At 47.3% G+C, this 14,631-nt stretch overlaps 3 protein-coding genes across 4 annotated transcripts in view; 2 read left to right on the top strand and 1 right to left on the bottom strand.

The window, feature by feature from the left end:
* The window catches only part of MAPKAPK5 (MAPK activated protein kinase 5), a 28,861-nt gene extending 25,730 nt beyond the window's left edge, over nucleotides 1–3,131 (top strand). For both annotated transcript variants that reach the window (XM_035117171.2, XM_035117173.2), the window contains exon 14: nucleotides 527–3,131. In XM_035117171.2, the coding sequence (XP_034973062.1) occupies nucleotides 527–621 (95 nt within the window). In that variant the 3' untranslated portion in view covers nucleotides 622–3,131. The remainder of the gene's footprint in view (nucleotides 1–526) is intronic.
* Nucleotides 3,132–4,011: 880 nt separating this feature from the next.
* Nucleotides 4,012–14,631, bottom strand: part of TMEM116 (transmembrane protein 116) — a 37,549-nt gene continuing 26,929 nt past the window's right edge. Inside the window, exon 11 of the mRNA XM_035117174.2 lies at nucleotides 4,012–11,400. Coding sequence (XP_034973065.2) covers nucleotides 11,191–11,400 — 210 coding nt within the window. The 3' untranslated portion in view covers nucleotides 4,012–11,190. The remainder of the gene's footprint in view (nucleotides 11,401–14,631) is intronic.
* On the top strand, nucleotides 7,336–9,558 carry LOC118085985 (disintegrin and metalloproteinase domain-containing protein 21-like). Its single transcript, XM_060276339.1, has one exon. It carries the CDS (start codon nucleotides 7,336–7,338, stop codon nucleotides 9,556–9,558), a length of 2,223 nt encoding a protein of 740 aa, XP_060132322.1.

The following is a 14,631-nucleotide window of genomic DNA, read 5'->3' as shown; positions in this document are numbered from 1 at the left end:
TCGCTGTACTGAACTGTTCGCAAAAACTTTTTTTGCCAGAAACTGTTGCAAAGGCTGAAAAGGGCCCTCCCTCAAGTTCCGCTTGGGACCAAGAGGTACCTCCCTGACTTGATTCTTTGCCTGGCCTATGGTTGCATACGCACACAATGCTAAGCCATGGTTTGTTTTAACCATTTACTCAGAAAACCACAAGTCACCCTGCATATAGGTAAAGAAATCACAGTTGCTCAGCAGCTGCTGTTGCCTTGTGCCTCTGTAGCTTGGTATCTGGAGTGGGGTGGCTAAGCAAACCATGGTCAACCAGGGCTGCTCAGTTCAGACACAGTGCCAAACCATAGTTAAAACCAGCCAGTTTGTAAGCCAGCAAAAAATCATTGCTTCACATTTTGGTTTGCTGCCAGGAGGCAAGCTATGGTTTCATGTTGTATTTGAACTAAGCTAATGAATGCATTTGATAGTTTCTTTCTCCCCCCCCCCCCCCGTTTCACCAGTTTGGGACTAACCAAGGTCATGTCTTCTATTTTAGGCAGAGGATTCACAGACAAAGTGGACCGACTAAAACTTGCAGAAATTGTGAAACAAGTTATTGAAGAACAGACAAACTCCCATGACTCTCAGTAGCTGGAACTGCCTATTCTTAAAGCAAAAACACCCCTCCTTTTTTTTAACCATTTGAGATTTCTCCTTTAAAATGTAAAAAAGTATTTTTATGTAAATTAATAAATCACAATTATTTCATTTAAATTTTCATGCAGCTTGAGAAATGCTGTATAGATGTAGATAACGAGAATCATTGGTACTGTAATATTTTTTTAAAAGCTCAGTTCCTCAGAATATATATATAAATATATATATAAATATAATTTTTATGTGCCGTTTAACACATGACTGTTAGTCGGGGCAAATTATGATTGTCTTCTTTTCAATAACCAGATGCTGTCTTCTCTCCCTTCAGCTGCCTGTATCAAATAATTAACAGCCTGTATCACTTAGCCTTGTTCTACTTCTGCCCGTTGCATTCAGCTCAGTAAATTACTTGAACTTAGCACTGAAGGATACGAACAGCATGATTGTCCTTTGTAACTTTTCTTCCAAGGCAGCTGCTTTGACGGCAGAAGAGCTGGCTGTGGAGGGTGACCCCAAGAGCCTCTAGTCACTGCAGAGGCAGCCTGCCTGCCCCTGGGTCTCTGAGTTTCATGCTGCCCCTCTGCCCCACCCACCCCGCTTCTGAAGCTGAAAAAAGGACAGAAACCGGCCCTCTAATCTGGATAGGTTGGTTTTCTTCCTTTCCTTTTTTTTAAAAAAACAAATTCATTTAACAAAGATCTGTACATATTTCTAGTTTTTTATCTTACGACATGTTTGCGTTTTACGACTTGACTGATGACGGTTTTATAGAATTATTTTGGTACAATCCCTTGTGCCGTTTAGCGCGTAAAGTGCCGCTCCAAGGCTTCTTAGGAGCTGCTGGCTTTTCATGTGGATACTTTTCCATTGCTCACTTACTTCTGGGGTTGTTTACACTTGGTTTCCTGAGCCATATTGCCTCATCAGTTGCTATGCTCCATTTTTTGTCCTTTTACTGCTATTTAGCTCATTGCTCACTTAGCTGCCTCTGCCCTAATTTTGTGTAAGTCAGGACTGGAACCCTTGCCTAACAAGGATGCTGTCTCAATGTGTAACAGCCTTTTTCTTAGTTCTTTCCAACAATTCCCAGTGGAAAGTATTAAACTGGGAGGAAGGTGCATCAAGAGGCCACCCTCCATGCTTGTTCACATCTAATAAATTGGGGCAAGGCGTAAGTACAAAACCATGATCTGACTTGGGCACCAGGAAACGATTGGAGAAGCCCTTCTCTGGACATGCCCACAAGCCAAATGTCAAGAGAAGATGGGCCTTCTGAAGTCTTGCTCACAGCAGGAAGCATTATATTCACTGATGCTGTGCAGAGCGAGGTTCATAGAATTGGAATTGGCCCAAAGAGTCGTCTCTTTTCCAACGCCCTGCAATGCAGATGGAGGCGTCTACTCAGAAGAGCCATGCTGGAGTGGAAAGAGGCTCTTGAACGCTCTTCAAAAGTTCCAGGTGAGGTGAATCTTTACCACCAGCTTGTCAGTAGCTGCCCAGCTGGAATTTACTTCTGTGTGGGGACATCAAACTATCCAGAAGCCAATGTCTCTGGTCCTGTTCTCAGTGAAATAAACAGCAGCATCTTCCCTTTCGGTATTGTTCTGCTCTGAAAATTGGCACCCGTATTCTTCAAGAATGTGACACACACCTTTGTTTTGGAACCACTGTTCCTCGATTTCCCTCCCAACGGAGGGCATTAAGAGTGACTTGGCTTGCAGTGGTGTGGTGAAGAACTCACAACAGCGGTTGCCTTGCCATTTTCTGCAGAAATTCTGTGACAACTTACATGTGCAAGGAGTAGGCTATGCCGAAACAAGTGTGTGTGGCTTTGAGGCTGTTCTTAAATTTCAGTGGCTGACCCCTCCCCGCTAGCATAAGCAGTTCCCAGAATGCTCTGTTTTCACCACTCTGGTTAACAAGATAAGTGGGTTTATTTTCAAAAAATGCCTTGTTATGCCTGCCAGCATATCTTATTTTAAAGGCGGTTAAGTGGCTGAGATCTCTGGGTTGGTTTTGGTTCTAAGTTATGTGTTTCATAATACAATACAAGGCAAGGCAGATACTGGATAGGGGTTTTGCTTTCAATGGACAAGTCCACGGGGAGCGGGTTGCTGAGGAAGACTTCCTCTTGAGAATACCAACAGCCCACTCAGTACTGCAACCACTAAGCATGTGTAGAACCTAGGCATGGGTAATTTTGTTAACTTCAGAGGAATATTCACACAGATTTGCCATCACTTTTGAAGTAAACCAGGGGAGCCCTTGCAGAGCTTCATACATACAAAGGAAACCTCTGCATCAGTAGCTGTTTTCTGAATTGGATGGACAGAAAGCAGTAAGCAAAAGGGGACAAAGTCTTGCCAAATGAGTTGTGCAACCTTCCGTTTTTCCACCCTGGCGGCGCTTCTAGGATAATGTGTTTAGAGCCACCTTCCCCAACCACGTCCTCCACATTTTTTTTGGACTGCAACTTGTATCATCCTTTTTTTAAAAAAAAAATAGTTTTCATTTTCTAATATGCAAAAAGCAGTAATAGCAATACTAAAGGCAAAAGAGAAAAAGTGATCTAAACAAGAAAGAGAATGGAATGATATGAGGCGAGAGAAAGGAGTGGTGGTACTCCAAAAACAGCGTTATAATTCCAGATGATTGTCCTTCATAAGCATATTATCTAAAGGAATCCCTGAGGTAGCTGCCAGTTGTGTTCCTTTTAATGTATGATGCAATAAAAGGATTTAGAAAAGCTGTCCTTCACTTTCGGATTGCGCAGGGTTCAGCTGCATTTTGTTATAATTTTTTCCGTTAAAGCAGTGGTCCAGATCTGGTGGTACCAAGAGTCTTGGAAATCTCCTGCAGCTGACTTCCAGCGTTTGGCCGCCATGAATGTGAACAGGAACCAATGTAGTTCTTTTTTTGGAAACCTCCATTTCTGAACCAACTTACATCATCCTTGATAGTTGGCCATGCTGTGCGGCTGATGCAAGTTGTAGTCCAACACATCTGGAGGGCACCAAGTTGGGGAAGGCAACTATAGAGGATTTGTGTGTGGAAAATCTTCCAACTTTCCCTTTGGCCAGAAAAAAACCCCCTGTTTGCAAAGGTACCAGATTCATAACAGCACCTGCCAATCATTCGTGGAACTGGAAATGCAGGTGGATTTCTTTTTTTCTGATGCAATGTTTTCCACGTTTATTTTCCCTGTTGGGATTTTCTCAGCAGCCCCTCACTATGGGGGGCATCATGTTCCAACTAGCTCAGATGAGCTTGTCTGGTTTGTTATTCAGAGAAGCAGGGACTTGTCCAGGAAAGGGGAGTTTGTTCTGAGGCTGGCTGGCAGCATGGATGAAGTTCCCTCAAAATCATCTTCCTTCACCATTTCAGTGTACCATGGTTCAGTTCGGTTCTCTCCCCCGCCCATCAGTATTATATAAATGTAAATATTATGCATTGGTGTACATAAATAATTTTACTAAAACTTTTAAAAGTATCTGGCTCTTGTTGTTTTTTGTTTTTTTAAAAAAGTTTTAGAAATTAAATTGCAGATTAGCATTTTAGCAGCAGGTATCGTCTCAAGATCAGTTGAGTGCCTCCATTGGCCAGCTTCCTCACCCCCAGCCATCTTCTGCATGGCAAAATTGGGCAGAGTAAAAAGTCTGCATTTTGTAGAATAATGAGGTCTGTTTCTAAACTCCACCAGTTTTTGATGAATAGCTTCCCATTGCCCACGTAATGCATTCAGAGCTTGTTGGCATTGGCAGTTTGGCTTATGAGGGTGCAGATCTAAATCGGAGGTGGGGAACCTGTTCTTTCCATATGTTCTCCCATCGCTGGTCTAAATGCACTTTCCATCACAGTTTTGTCTGTTGCCCCAATATATTAAGCATGTATATATGTTGCAAAGCGTTGGAACAAAGGGCTGAATGGGGCTATTATTTCTTAAGGAGTGTGCAGTGCAGTGACTTTTTCCTCCTTTGCTTATCCTTAATCCAATTATGATGGGGTGCCCAAACATTTTTCAAAGAAAGCCCAACGTTGTTGAGCTTTCTTTACAATTTTGCCCCAAAGTTGTTGAGCTTTTATAAAGGATTTTGCCCAAGTAAATGAACTGCCACAGGGGCCAGATTAAACCAAACGATGGGCCGGATTAGGCCCTGGAACGGATTTTGGACATGCCTGAATTATGAGATCAGTCTGTCCCACAGAAGACCCATGCATTGTCCATATAGCACCATCTGCACACGTCATGCCTTTCCAAAGGAGAAGGGGACAGGTCTCTGCCCCAGGCAGCTTGCAATCGACAATTCAGCACAGAAGGTATTGCAAAAGAAAAAGGGTGCAAGGGGTTGAGGAAGGATATGATTTGCTTTGCCTAGGTGTGGTTACAGGTTGAATTGCACTAAGGCATGGTCACAGAATCATAGATCCAGCTCCTTCAACCTTTCTTCATAAGGCCCTGTTTCCAGATCCTTGATCATCTTGGTTGCCCTCCTCTGCACACATTCCCACTTGTCAATATCCTCCTTAAATTGTGGCCACCAGAGGGTTCAAGCAAATACGGTTTTGAGGGGCAACTGGACAGGGAACGGGAAGGCATCAGGCAGACCCATTATCAGGAAAAGGAAGCAGGTCATTGAAATCATTGCAAACATGCAAGTGTCTCACCAGACCCAGCATTCAGTCAGTCAACCAGCTACAAATCCACCTGTTACCTAATTCAACCCACATTTTACCATCTTCCTCACAAGAATATCATGGGTGGGCTTTGTCAAAAGCCTTACTGAAATCAAGATACACTATGTCCACAGCATTCCCCCGATCCACCAAGCTCATAACTCTTCTCAAAAGAAGAAATAAGATTTGTCTGGCAAGGCTTGTTTTTGAGAGACCCACGCTGGGTCTTAGTAATCACAGCATCCTTTTCTAAATGCTCACAGACCGACTGTTGAATTATCTGTTCTAGGGCCTTTCCCTGGTATTGATGTCGAGCTCACCTGTTACCTGGGTCTTCTTTCCCCCCTTATTTGAAGATGGGGACAACATTTGCTTGCCTCCAATCTGTAGGGACTTCATCTGTTCTCCAGGAATTCTCAAAAGATCATAGACAGAGGCTCTGAGATTACATTCTCAAACTCCTTTAGTAGCCTGATCGCCGAAGAATTGATGCTTTTGAATTATGGTGCTGGAGGAGACTCTTGAGAGTCCCATGGACTGCAAGAAGATCAAACCTATCCATTCTGAAGGAAATCAGCCCTGCGTGCTCACTGGAAGGACAGATCCTGAAGCTGAGGCTCCAATACTTTGGCCACCTCATGAGAAGAGAAGAATCCTTGGAAAAGACTCTGATGTTGGGAAAGATTGAGGGCACTAGGAGAAGGGGACGACAGAGGACGAGATGGTTGGACAGTGTTCTCGAAGCTACGAACATGAGTTTGACCAAACTGCGGGAGGCAGTGGAAGACAGGAGTGCCTGGCGTGCTCTGGTCCATGGGGTCACGAAGAGTCGGACACGACTAAACGACTAAACAACAGCACCACCTTGGGTACAGCTCATCAGACCCTGGGAGCTTTGAATTTGTTTAACGTAGCTAGGTGTACCTTTCCCACCTCTTCTCCTATACTGGGCTGCAGTTCCCTCCTTGCATTGTTTATTGTGTTATCGCCAGGTTAGGCACTGATTTCCTTTTGGACAGAGGTCAAGTAGGTGCTGAGCAGCTTCCACCTTCTCTCTGTCACTCAATTTCTCCGTTTTCTCCCCGCAGAGGACCTACCACACTTCCTGTTGCTTTGAACATAGCCAAAGAAACCTTTATTATTATCTTTCACCTCTCTTGCAAGCCTGAGATCATTCTGAGCTTTAGCCCACCTGACCTTTCTCCCTGTCCCTGTCGGCTACTCATGTGTACTCTTCCTTCACAATTCCCCTTTAAACCCACAGTGTGAATGTGGCCTAGGTTAGCCCTCTTGGCCAGGATTCCAGCAATAAGTGGGTCCCGATCCACATTGAGAATAGCAAACAGCTGCTCTCTACCCTGTTCCGTGCTCTTCCAATGCCCACCTGCCTCAGCCGACGGAATGTTCCACATTCAAAAAAGCATGAGAAGCTGTTAGCCTGGTCATGGAATTTCCCACCACAGAAGAAACCACAGGAGAAGACATTTGAAGCAGGCATGTTGGTTCCTCCTCCCTTTTTGTTGTCTCCTTTGTCATCTATAAGTCTCTGGAAGTACACTTTAGAAGATTAAATGATAATTCCTTGGACTAGAGGAATATAATTATTGGGTATCTTCCTCTCTCTAGTGTCCACCCCTCCTCCTTTTGGTCCTTGGTATCACCTGGCAAGGTGACCACAACAGATTCTGAGAAGAGAAAATGGTGGCACCTAGGCCATGAAGTTGCGGAGGCGTTTAAGAGTCAAAAGTTTAAGGAAGGCCAGTGTTTTGGTTAGTTACCCTAACTCCATTTGCAAATGCCAGACCGCAGTGGGCACACCACCTTTTTAAACTCGTATCACAACCAAATGACGTCAACTGTCAAGAGAGAGGTGGTGGTAGTGGCGGGTATTGCCTTGTGTTTTCTTGAGCACACTGACAAGCTTTTAAAAGCCCCTTGAGAATTAATGATTGGTGGGGATGTTAAGTCAGAAAGCCCAGCCTGTCTCATCTCTACTCTAGGCTGTTTAAGGATAGCAAATAGTGGAAGCAAATCATGGCGCGTGGCAGTGGTGGCCTCCACAAATGGCTGTTTCTGCAGTTGATGAATCCTGTTATTTTGCTGGGGTTCCTCCTTCCCACCAGCTCATTTCCTCCTCCTGAGTCTACGTCGTACGAAGTGATTATCCCAAGGCGGTTGGTGCTTTGGGGAGGGAAAGCCAAGAAGGGTGAACTTTCTTATATCCTCAAGGTGTCAGGAAAGGACTACGTCATTCAGCTGAAGCCCAGGAAGGAGGACTTCCTGGTCAAAAACCTCCCACTCTTCACATACAGTTCCCAGGGCAGACGGATCGAAAGTCATCCCTACATCCCTGTTGAATGCTACCATGAAGGGCATGTGGATGGCATAGCCAATTCGCTTGTGGTTCTTAAGACCTGCTCTGGCTTGACAGGATTCCTAAGTATCAGAGACAGAAATTACGGCATAGAACCTTTCCACGATTCTTCAACTTTTCAGCACCTTCTCTACTTGATCAAAGAACCAAGGCTGCCAATGTGTGGAATGAGAGCTCCAGTTGCAAAGCGTCAGGCAAAAGAACGGAAGATAGAAAAGTGGCACCAGCCTGACCCGAGGCTCCCAAAATACATTGAGCTGTACGTTGTTGTGGACCAGAAGCTGTTTCAGTTTGAAGGTGCCAATGAAACCAGGATGACGTACCTCATTTTGGACATAATTAACTTAATTGATGTGCATTTCCACGAGGTGCACACACATGTTGTCCTGATCGGACTGGAGATCTGGAACACAGGCAACCGATTCGAGGTTACCAATGACATCAGGTTGCTTCTGAATGCTTTCAATAGCTGGAGAGTGAACAATATTGCGAAGTGGGTTAAGCACGACACAGCCCTGCTGTTCATTCACCAGAAGTTCCACCACACCCTCGGGAAGTCGTACAGGAATGCCATCTGCAGGCCAAGCTATTCTGCAGGGGTTATGAGCTACTTGGAGAAGAATCCAATTCTCTTTTCAAGGGCCGTTTCCCATGAGTTGGGTCACCACATGGGGCTTGAACACGACGAATCCAACTGTGTTTGTGGAGGATACAAAAGCTGTGTCATGCATTCGTACCAGGCGGAAACGAGCAAGTTCAGCAACTGCAGCATTCATACTTATGCAGAACTTGTGCTGCATGGGCACCTGGACTGCCTGGCCAACACGCCCCCCAAAACAATAGCTTTCAAGCGTTGTGGCAATGGACTGCTGGATAAGGGGGAAGAATGTGACTGTGGCAGCTTGCAGAGGTGCAGGCAGGATCCTTGCTGCAACACTGACTGCACCTTGAAGCCACATGCACAATGCTCTTCTGGGCAATGTTGTAAAAACTGTAGCTTCCTTCCAGAGGGAAACCTTTGCCGAATTCAGATCAATGAGTGTGACCTTCCTGAGTACTGTAGTGGGAAATCTGAGTGGTGCCCCAATGATGTGTACATGCAAGACGGGACGCCGTGCAGCGAACACAGCTCCCATTGTTACGCCAAGCAGTGTTGGACTCACAACTTCCTGTGTGCCAGGATCTTTGGCTATGGAGCCAGAGCGGCTAAGGCATCCTGCTTTCAGTCTCTGAATACTGTGGGGAATGAGTATGGCAACTGTGGCGGCGATTCGACAGGAAGTACTTTTGTGAAATGCCAGCCTCAAGACGTAAAGTGCGGGAGAATTCAGTGTACCAACGTCGTAGAGGTACCTTCAATACCACACTATTCCGTGACCCACACTGAGGTGTCTGGTGCTGCCTGCTGGAGCATGGCCTACCACGGCGGGACAGATTTTGTGGATCTTGGAGTGGTGCCTGACGGCACTCCATGTGACTCTGGGAAACTCTGCAAGAACCGGAAGTGCATTTCCAGGGAGAAGATAGCGTGTGATCCCAAGAAAAAGTGCAGTGACAGAGGTATTTGTAACAACCTCAATAACTGCCACTGCAACTACGGCTGGGCCCCTCCGAACTGCAGGTTTTGGGGGCCCGGGGGAAGCATTGATGGCGGGTCTCCAGTACAGACCTGGAGCCCAAGAAAAGTGGTGAAACAAACTTTTGGAACAGTGATCCCTCTAGGAATCCTGGGTCTTGCCGCTATCACTGTCATTGCGCCAAGGCTGCTGAAGCTACTAGGATGGTTTGGAAGTCAGCGTAGGCGATTCACCAGCTCACGGGTTGGAGAGAATCTGCAGGGCAGCGGCCCAGCTGTTGACAAAACTTTGGATTCCAAAGAGTAATGCTTGTGGACATTTCAAGGCATCCTTGGATCGACTGCACTCCAAAGCATCCATAATAAAGCAGAGGTTGGTGGCATGTGGACCCCAATTCCCATCATCCCTGGACTGCTGACCATGCTGTGCCAGTGGCTGATGGGAACTGTAGTTCAGCCATATGCAAGGGGGGCACATGTTCCCTCATCCCAGAAATAAATTTCCCCTGTATATAGTCCTTATAATAGGAGCAGTTGTAATGCTGTCTTTGCTCCAATAAAATTTGCATTTCCCCCCCAGTTGCGAAAGCCTTAAGAAGAATGCACCGAAATAGTTTAATGAAATCAAATGTTACACTCCGTGCTGTGTAACCTGGCAGTAGTAAAACAGTTTGTCCTTGTTGGGTGACTAAACTTAGAACTTCGAGGGCCATCTAAGTATCATTTCACTAGCATTTAGGAACTGGGTCTGCACAATAAACCATGTGTACAACCTTGGCTTCCCCTCACTTGCACTTTTCATCCAGGGTGAAACAGCAGACGTAATGTGAGAAGAGTCCTGCCGAGTCAGGCCAATGGCCCATCAAGTCCAACATCCTGTTCTTACAGTGGCCTAACAGAGGCATGTGGTAAACTCACTAGCAGGACCTGAGCACAAGATTCCCTTCCTGCAGTTTGTGGGGCAGGGCTGGGGGCAGTTTTGGTCCAAAGCGGCTGGAGGACATCATGTTGGCAAAAACTGAGCAAATGATGGAGGAGAGACATGCTTGTGGCTGCTCAAGCTTGCCCAGGAAGGAGTCCCATTGCAGGAGTGGCACTTGCTTCCAAATAAGCATGCAGAGATGTGCACAATTCGCAATGTATTCAAAGGGCCCCCTCGATGTGTACAAGCGTGTACACACACACACACACACACAAAATTGTGTGGTGTGTGTATGAGTCAGTGATGGTGCAGTAGTTGGAGAGCTGGACTAGGTCTGGGAGAGAGTTGGGTTCAAATCCCCACTCACACACGAAGCTCACAGGGTGGCCCTTGTGCCAGTCACAGTTTCTCTGCCTAATAATAATAATAATAATATCCAAGACAATAAATGCCGCATGTTCCCTTTTGTCTTTACTGTCGAGCAGAAAACGACAAAAACAAGCAGCTCTGGGGAAGAAAAGTCGGCCCCACAGCAGCCTATTATCACGCACATCCAGATTCCAACACAGTCCTGGTATAATCTCCTGTAGTTGCAGAATTAAAAGAGGCTCCCTCCCTCTCACCCATATAAATAATGGTTGTCAAACACACCATCCAGCTCCCATGATGAAGCCTCAGTTTTCCTGCTCCACCAAAAGCCTCATGGGGGAGAGGGTGCCATTGCCGCTGGCCAGTCGCGGTCTTGCTCCGTGTGCCGGCTGTAGACCCAGTCCTTTTTCTGAATGCCAGAGTTCTTGCCCGTGCCCTCCCACCTCGTAGGTTACGGGGCGCTGGACTGGATAAGGCCTCTTAACTTGGCAGGGCATGGGTGGGATCAGGTGGGGAGCCTGGTGGGCCAAGGTGGCTGGGCTGCCCATTTCCTCCTCTGGCAATATGTGGCAGCGAGGAGGGTGCCAAAGGAATGGGAAGGAGTGAGTTTCGGGTGCTCAGCTAGAGGGACTCCAAAAGCTCCCTTGCTCACAGCACCGTGGAGCCTGCAGCGGACTTGGCCTCCGCCTGGCGGCCAGCGGCAGGGAGTGTGCTTTCGTAGAACCTCTTCTGGGACCGCAGGAGTGGCGTCTGGGTCTCGCCATCTTGGCAGGCCCTGCGCTTCATGCAGCGGAACGTATGCTGGGTCCAGCAGGAAATGGCGCAGTTCAGGAGGCCCTGGGATGACGCCGTCAGGGCCTAGGAGAGATGGGGAGACGGGCAGGGTCAGTGGCTGCAGCAGAACTGGAGAGCAGCAGAATTCCAGTTGAAGCAGCAGAATCTGGCGGTGCCATTTCAATCAGCTCTATTTTTTCTCAAGACTATGAGGACTAGCACCTTAATTTACCTTTTGGGGGAAGGACCACAACGTAGCAGTAAAGCCCTTGATCTGCATGCTGAAGGTCTTGGGTTCAATCCCTGGCACCTCCAGGTAGGTCTGGGGCGACTGGGAGGGACCCTTGCCTGAAAGCCACTGGTCCAACTCCATGAAATACTTTGCATTCATGTTGAGGCTTAGTCCGTTTCCAGCCTCTCTGGAGTCTCCTATCCTCACTGTTGCTGCTGTTTACTGTGCTTTTCTTTGGCTATCACCCTCTTTTACTCCCTTAAAGGTATTCCTTCTCCTTATCCACATCTTTAAACAGACAAAAAGGCCGCCTCTGAAATTGTTTGCCTCAGCTTCCCCCTGCCCTTCATACCTTCTGCATTCGAAACAAGGTGCTCTTATCGCTGCCCCTCCCCAATATAAATCTTTGACATGAAATAACATGAATACTACCCACGACCTGTCTTGGGCCAGTTGTCTTGGACCTGTTGGTCATCCTGACTCTCAGCCTGACATACCTCACAGGGGAAGAGTGTAGATTGTCACCTGAGCTCTTTGAAGAGAAGATACTGGGGTAGAAATCCCATAAACCGAGTGGCCCCAAAGAGCAGCCACCTCCCCCCCCAAAAAAAATCTCCATTTGCTTTTCAGAAGGAGCACCCCACTGCCATTTTGAAAGACGAGTAGAACCTTCAACAAAACGTTCAGCCCCTTCCCCTCCCCTCCTGGAAATGGCCTAGTTAAGCATGACAATTCCATTTCCTTCTCCATCCTGTTTTTTTCTATAAAAACAACAACCCACCTGCCCAAAAGCAAAAGTCGATCAGCAGTGTGTAGCTCCTGAACAAGGCTCAGTACACTTGCCAGGTCAGGAGCGCCCCCGTCCCCGTCCCAAACTTGAGACCCGGGAGGCAGAGGGTGCTGGAGATTATCTCTGCGCTCCCTCCCACCACTGAGCCCTGAAGATGGAAAGAGGAGGGAGCGGAGGCGGGCAGGACCCTACAAGCCTAGGCCATAAGTTGTAGCCAGCTCACACAGGGCTGAAGCTAACAATCTGCACGCAGAGTCGTCTTTAGAAAAAAAATCATTTTTGAAAAAGGTACTCTCACCCAGCTGGAGATGACGGGGCAAACCTGTTCTGTCTTCCCTGGGCTGTTTTGGCATTCCCCCACCCTGACATATTTCCTGAACTTCTGCAAACCTTGGGTGATGCTTTTCTCCCTCTCGGAAGGCGGACAGTGCAGTTGGCAGGTAGAGAATGAGTTCGCTATTAGTTTTTAAGGTAAAGGTAAAGGGACCCCTGACCATTAGGTCCAGTCGTGACCGACTCTGGGGTTGCACGCTCATCTCGCATTATTGGCCGAGGGAGCCGGCGTATAGCTTCCAGGTCATGTGGCCAGCATGACAAAGCCGCTTCTGGCGAACCAGAGCAGCACATGGAAACGTCGTTTACCTTCCCGCTGTAGCGGTTCCTATTTATCTACTTGCATTTTGACGTGCTTTCGAACTGCTAGGTGGGCAGGAGCTGGGACCAAGCAACGGGAGCTCACCCCGTCACAGGGATTCGAACTGCCGACCTTCTGATCAGCAAGCCCTAGGCTCAGTGGTTTAACCACAGCGCCACCTAGTTTTTAGGATTCATTTTAATGTGGCTTTATTACCCCAGCTGCAGTTGGGGCAAAGGGCCCACCCTGCAGGGCTAGCCCAGAGGCCCCATTGTCCGCAGCCCTGGTCATGTCAGTGGTGCCGGCGGGCGTTGACCTGAGGCTCACGCTGCCCGTTTTATTTTTATTTTCCTTGCATTGACAGCTTCCGTCACAGAGCCCAGAGGGATGCAAATGTAGTCAAAACTTCCTGTTCCTCCTGGCTGCAGCATCCTTCCTTTTGCATGTGATAGAAGGTGGGCATGGTCTTACCTGTCCAGGTAACAAAAGGACAAGTCACGCAGCACACCTCCTTCTTTTTCACTTCCTTTGTCGTTTGACCAGCTTTTAGCTAGGACTGCTCTGCTAGCTCTCAGCCAGCAGCAGCACTGGGATTATTCCCCCACTAGTGTCATTCAGCCCGTTTAATAAACGGGCACTAGAATATGCCGCTTCGTTGGGGCGCTCCGCTAAGCCCAGCTGGCCAACGGGCGCCCAGGAGAAGGCCGCGATTCTTCTGAGGACTGCGAGGGAAACGGTAGGCAGAGGGGTGGGTGGTGGGTGGGGAGAGCACGCGCGCGAGTGTGCGTTCCAAGTCTCTGCGTCCAATCCCTGTGTCCGTGGGGCACATGCGCAGTAGCGCAAACCCAGGGACACAGGGAATACTGGACGCAGAGACATTTGCACTTTATTATATAGGATATGGGGTAGATCCACATGTACATATTTGTAACTAAGTCTGCCTTCAGGGATCCAACTGTGAACTGATGTGAGTAAACTTATTTTATCATCTGTGAATAAGACTGTGGCATCTTTATTCTTTTTAAGAGGGATTCAAGGGAATTTACCAGGAACATTCAATTCAATCTGAGACAGATTGAATTGTATAATAGAGGCTCACACGAGCCTGCAACCAGCTGTCTGCTGTGCATGGATAAAGGAACTTGGTAGCGCAGGTTAGGAAGGATATTAATAAACAATATATCCTCTCCTGCCACCCTGAACATTCCCACAATCACCTGCTCAGGCACTGACAAGCCCCTTGTTTTCAGCGAGGTCACAGGGCAGCTCCCATTTGAACCAGCACTTTTTCCAGGGCTGTATTTCTCAGAACCGTATTCATTTTAAAAATAAACAACTGTACATAAAGCCATGCAATGAAAACCATGTAAAAATGTTAAAATCAGAAGTCAGGTAACTCTTGTGGGGGGAAAAATGCACTATTAATTGCCTACATAAGCCTGATGGAAAAGAAAAAAAATTCAGCAGGCATTGAAAACCTGGCACAAAAGAACACCTGCTAAATCTCTAGTGGCAGAGTGTTCCACAGGCTTGGGCCAACGATACTAAAGTCTCTGCTTCTTCTTGTTGTCAAATTTGCCTCATCAACTCGGGGAACAAGCAAAGACTCTCCTGCATGTGATCGAGGGTTCAGGCGATCTCTGAGGGACTCTGGACCTA

Source organism: Zootoca vivipara, chromosome 6 (genome assembly GCF_963506605.1).
Source record: "Zootoca vivipara chromosome 6, rZooViv1.1, whole genome shotgun sequence".
Classification (NCBI taxonomy): Eukaryota; Metazoa; Chordata; class Lepidosauria; order Squamata; family Lacertidae; genus Zootoca; species Zootoca vivipara.
This window is presented reverse-complemented; position numbering and strand designations above follow the sequence as displayed.